The following is a 5,180-nucleotide window of genomic DNA, read 5'->3' as shown; positions in this document are numbered from 1 at the left end:
TAAAAATTATTTTTATTATATTAAGTACCTACCTAATTTTTAGATTTTTTTTTGTCTATAATAATAATTTATTAATAATATATTTTAAGCATTTTTTAAAAAATTTTATAAAAATGTAGCTGCATATTTTAAAGCATATTTTGACGATTTTGACTGCATATTTGCATGCATATGTCGATAATTTTAAGTGCAAGAAGTCCCGAACCCTAATAATAACAATATAAAATATTGTGTACTTATTAAGTAAATTTGGCATCAGAAAATCACGATTTACAAATTCACTAGCTTATGTTGGGTTCCCAGCCAGTGGCATGGTGAACGGTAATTTCAGAGGCAATTGCCTCTGAGATTTTTCTTAAATAGAGGCACCCCTCTGGTGGTAGCCGGTGGGTCCCCAAGTAAATGTAATATTATATACTCAATAGGTATAGTTAATAGTAATCTGAAATATAATTAGTTATATTATATTAATACATTAGTATGCATTAATACTTGGGATATTTGTAACTTGGCTCTGGAAAATTTTTAATTTGTCACGCCACTGTTCCCAGCGTTCCGTTTCAAACATATAGAAGCGGTTCACTAAAAGAAATTTAAAGAAGGGGGACACAGTACCCCTGCGTCCCCCTCCAAATCAACCACTGGCGGTACGGAGTATACCTCATTCAACCACCAATACATTGAAGAGCTGTATCTCGCAAACCAATCAACAAAAAATAAAAATGTTAATGCGTAAATTCATAAAAAAATGGTTTTATTATTTCATGATCTTTTTATTATATGTTACCATTTGAAAATCAAAAGTTGATAGTGGTTTCACCAATAATATTTTCACCAAGGCTGAAAATATTAAAATAGTATAGTTTTAGAAAAGCATAAATCTAAGTTTTAAAAAAAAAAATCAAAAAAAGTTTATACTTTTCGAAATAATTAGTGTACCCACTTAAATGGATCACCCTGTATATAAAATGATAAAATAAACGTTTGGTAAAAATATCAAGTACCTTTTGAATGTGTAAACACTATACACACACTAAAAGAAAGATATCATTGAAAAATCGAAAATGTATCATTCCACACAAACTCTAAAGGATATAATTTAGTAGTAAATAAATTATAGATAAGATTTTAATGATGTACTGTAATATAAATAACTTTATAGATTATTTATTTTATTTGAAAATAGTCAATACAAATTATAAAAAAAACATTCTCTCCAAATATTCAAAAAAACAAAAATGTATAGAACAATACATGTGTTATCATAATTTATACAAAAATATGTTCATATTACTACTAACAATGAGTACTTCTGTAAGCTGATTAATGATAATGATGTGGTCTATCAACGACTACTCCACCATAAATTAGTACACCATTTCTTGACAATCTCTCCGTGGTCCAAGTATTGGTCTTGGGGTTGTAAATTTCTACAGAATCAACAATAGATGAGTTTTCTTCTCCGCCAAAAACATACAATAACCCATCAAATACGGCTACTCCTATAAGATAATGTAATTTAATTTTAATTCATTTTTACAAAGATTGTTGTAAAAAATATAACTGATGAAGTTACCAGGACAATGTCGGCATATTTCCATATCAGCTACAGACGACCAAACTCCGTCTCTTGGTCTGTAAGCCTCACCACTTTTAAGATACTTTCCATTATAACCACCAATAGCATACATAATTCCGTCCAAGACCCCTATGCCAACACCATGCCGACATACAGACATGTCTGCAACTGGTGTCCATGTGTCAAGTGCAGGATCATAATATTCCACAGATTTCAAACAAAATTTACTATCACAACCTCCAACCTAAACAATTTCATTTAATTAAATGTAATACAAATTATAAATAAATAAATAATATTATTCACAGCGTATAAACGATTATTGAGTACACCAACGCCCATATCACTTCTATTAGTAGACATACTGGTTACCATTCTCCATTTTTGATTACTGACATCAAATACCTCTACACTATTTAAAACACTATTGCCATCAAATCCGCCAACCTAGAATTACAAATAATATACATTTTTAATATAAAATAAGTAAAATATTGATTTAACTTACAGCATATACGGAATCACCTAATATTCCAACTCCCAGTCGATTTCAACTAACATTTCAGCCATTGAAACCCATAATGGTGATTGTGAAGATACGTCAAGCATACTAACAGATTTAGAACTCGATCCATTTACACCTCCCACAGCAAACACAAATTGATCATTTATGACACCAAAACCAGCCATCTCACGACAATCATTTATCCCTGGTGCATTCTCACGTAGTTTGGTTGCTGGATCATACCATTCTGTATAACACTTTGGCGATGTATTTGACTTATTGAACATTAAAATTACCTTAGAAAATTAAACGCATAAAATTATTGTGTAGATGAAATAATCAATATGGAATCATACTTTTTGAAAACCATCAAACTGTCTAGGTTTAAACCTAATTGTTTTTGGAATGGTCAAATGCTGAACTGATTTTTGATGATTAAAATGTAATGCTTCGATTATATAATTGTAACCTAAAAAAATTATAATAATAATTCATAAAATATATAGATCCATAATGATGGCATATTTATGTAAATAACATACATTTAGAACTATTGCTTAGAAGAGGTTCTCCAGATATATTAAATAATACATCAGGCTTTAATAATGGCAAACGTACATGTTCCAATAATTTTGGCAAAAAATCATTTCTACGATCCAAATCATGCTTTACCCATTTGATAACACATTCAAATACCTACAATAACAAATATTAAAACTAGATTAAAATATAACAATAATTTGTTAAACAATCCAATAGTGTATAATTATCACAAGATCCCAAAAAATATAATAGATCATCAAGATCATGTTTTTCTACTTATCATAGCAAGCAAAGGAATATTAACTATTATATTTTTATGGTGTTAAATATATATTATTTGTTATTTTTAAAGACACACAAAACACAATATAGATGTGCAGTATAAGGTTCACATTGCAACATTTTTTGGGCCTATTGATTAACCTGTAGTCCGTGGAGGTGCAACTTATAGCCACTAAGTTACAGTCTGAGCCGACAGCAAAAATTCATTATCATCAAGATGGTAAAATGGATTTAAACCAATTATTTTATTATATAATTGATACATCATACTTCATTTATATAATTTTCTACACACGATAACACTTTAAAAATGTTTTGTCTCGTTTAGATATGTTTATTGACATTTGAAATTAGACATTTTTTTAGTTTATTTTCAATAACAGTCAATAAAATTCTTTACATTTGTTCATCATGCTTTATTTATTTTAGTTATTTAATTTAAAATTATTATTTGTAGGTACTTGACATTTTTAAAGAATATTGTTATTCACACAATGATCTTTTCAAATGCATCTTTTTTGGAAAAATAATTAAAACTGGCCAAGAAATACAGTATTATAATGTTTAATAGTAAAATAAATTAGTTTATTAACATAAAATGAAATATACTTCTTGTAATATTATTAAATCGTATCTGCTCAGAATCTTTTTTCGTTTACAATGATTTTAAATCATTGAATTCAAATATAATACATCTGATACAGTGTAGAGTCTAGACACCAACTGTACTGTACAGCAGAGTGATACTCAAGTGCTACCTTTTAAAGTTAATTTTCTATACAAAATATTGAAAAATTATAATTTGTAGTTCGCTTACTTTTTCTTCAAATGGAACAGCAAGGTCATTAGAGGAAATAAGCTTCACCAAATCTTCATAAGATAAGGATAGAAAATCTTCGCCTTTAGCCACTCCTCTGGAAAGAATAATCATTATTTTTTAATAAATTACCTACTTACTCTTTATATTGAGAATTAAATTATGTTTATCATACAAAAAATGTAGTTTAATATACAGGGTGTAACAAACAGTACTGACATATGGAATAACTTTTTTGGTATTCAATATTTTTTTAATTTAATTTTTTTGTTTTATTTGTAGACGCTTGCGCTACATGTCTTATATAAAAAAAAAATTTTTACTTTTTCATTTCTGAAAATAAAAAATTTAAAATTTGATAAAAAATGTATTTGAAAAATTCAAAATAGCCAATTTATAAACCCAATTTTTAGAAAAATTTTGATGGTTCAAATATTTATAAAAGTGTTGCCGTTAATTTTCTACAGTTTATTTAGTTTTTGGAAATATGAACAATTTTTTCCTTTATCATATTATTATCATAATAAAATAATCAACAATCATCAGTCATCACTGTTATAGTATATTAATGACTATTATCGATTTATTTTTCTAAGCGTTTTCATATGTTTTCAGTTATCATATTATGTACTAATATTATTCACAACAAATCACAAAATGGCTTATAAAGACATAAAGTTATAAACATTTTATTATTTTTTCGTCAGTATTAGCAATCAGTATTGTTGAATCATTTGAGTTCTAATAAATTAATTATTATATTATTAACAACTGTTATTATTTTAGTAAGCTTGTTATTATTATTCAAAAATTATCGTTATTGTGTTATCAATGTACTACACCGATTCACAATTCATCATTTTAACGTCCATCAAATTTGAGGATTTGTTTCATGTGTCTAAACACTAGAGTGCTTGAAACTGTGAATGCATTATGGATTTTTCATGACAAATTTAATTTGTCATCGGATTATTTATGTATTGCTCACCAAAACAAAATCAAGTTGAACAGTATCGCACAATGCAAGAGTGACACAAATGTTAAAATCGGTCACATACAGAATAAGGTATCATGTCCACATCCATATGTGGCTTAACGACAGAATATTTTCAAAATAATTTCCACGTGGTTCCTGAAGAAATGTTCCACAAATTAAATTGTTATACATATCTAAGAAATTAATTACCATCATGGCATCACTTTCAAAAACAAAATGAGTTAAACAGAGTTACCACACTACGCAAGACGTAAGTGTACATAATAGTTTTTTTTTTTTGTGGTTTTACATCTGCAATTTAAATTATTTTGACAATAACATCAAAAAACTATTCATGGGTACTAATCAACTATAATACATTTTAATCTTTGATGAAAAAACTTCAAAATTAATGAGCTATGTACTTAAAAATAAATAATTTGATATTTTTTTTTTTTTAGGAAATAAATGTTGTTTT

The 5,180-nt window shown here is 27.3% G+C and overlaps 1 protein-coding gene across 1 annotated transcript in view; it reads right to left on the bottom strand.

Annotated features, from left to right (window-relative positions):
* Nucleotides 1-1,688: 1,688 nt before the first annotated feature.
* Nucleotides 1,689-5,180, bottom strand: part of LOC100575377 (kelch-like protein 3) — a 5,724-nt gene continuing 2,232 nt past the window's right edge. The window contains exons 2-8 of the mRNA XM_029485423.1: nt 3,902-3,940; nt 3,727-3,823; nt 2,627-2,780; nt 2,441-2,553; nt 2,088-2,380; nt 1,886-2,026; nt 1,689-1,823 (exon numbers count right to left, since the gene is read on the bottom strand). Of these exons, the coding sequence (XP_029341283.1) occupies nt 2,105-2,380; nt 2,441-2,553; nt 2,627-2,780; nt 3,727-3,823; nt 3,902-3,940 (679 nt within the window). The 3' untranslated portion in view covers nt 1,689-1,823; nt 1,886-2,026; nt 2,088-2,104. The remainder of the gene's footprint in view (nt 1,824-1,885; nt 2,027-2,087; nt 2,381-2,440; nt 2,554-2,626; nt 2,781-3,726; nt 3,824-3,901; nt 3,941-5,180) is intronic.

This window comes from Acyrthosiphon pisum, chromosome X (genome assembly GCF_005508785.2).
Source record: "Acyrthosiphon pisum isolate AL4f chromosome X, pea_aphid_22Mar2018_4r6ur, whole genome shotgun sequence".
NCBI classification, from domain to species: Eukaryota; Metazoa; Arthropoda; class Insecta; order Hemiptera; family Aphididae; genus Acyrthosiphon; species Acyrthosiphon pisum.
Note: the sequence above shows the minus strand (reverse complement) of the source record. Positions and strands in the feature narration are given on the sequence as shown.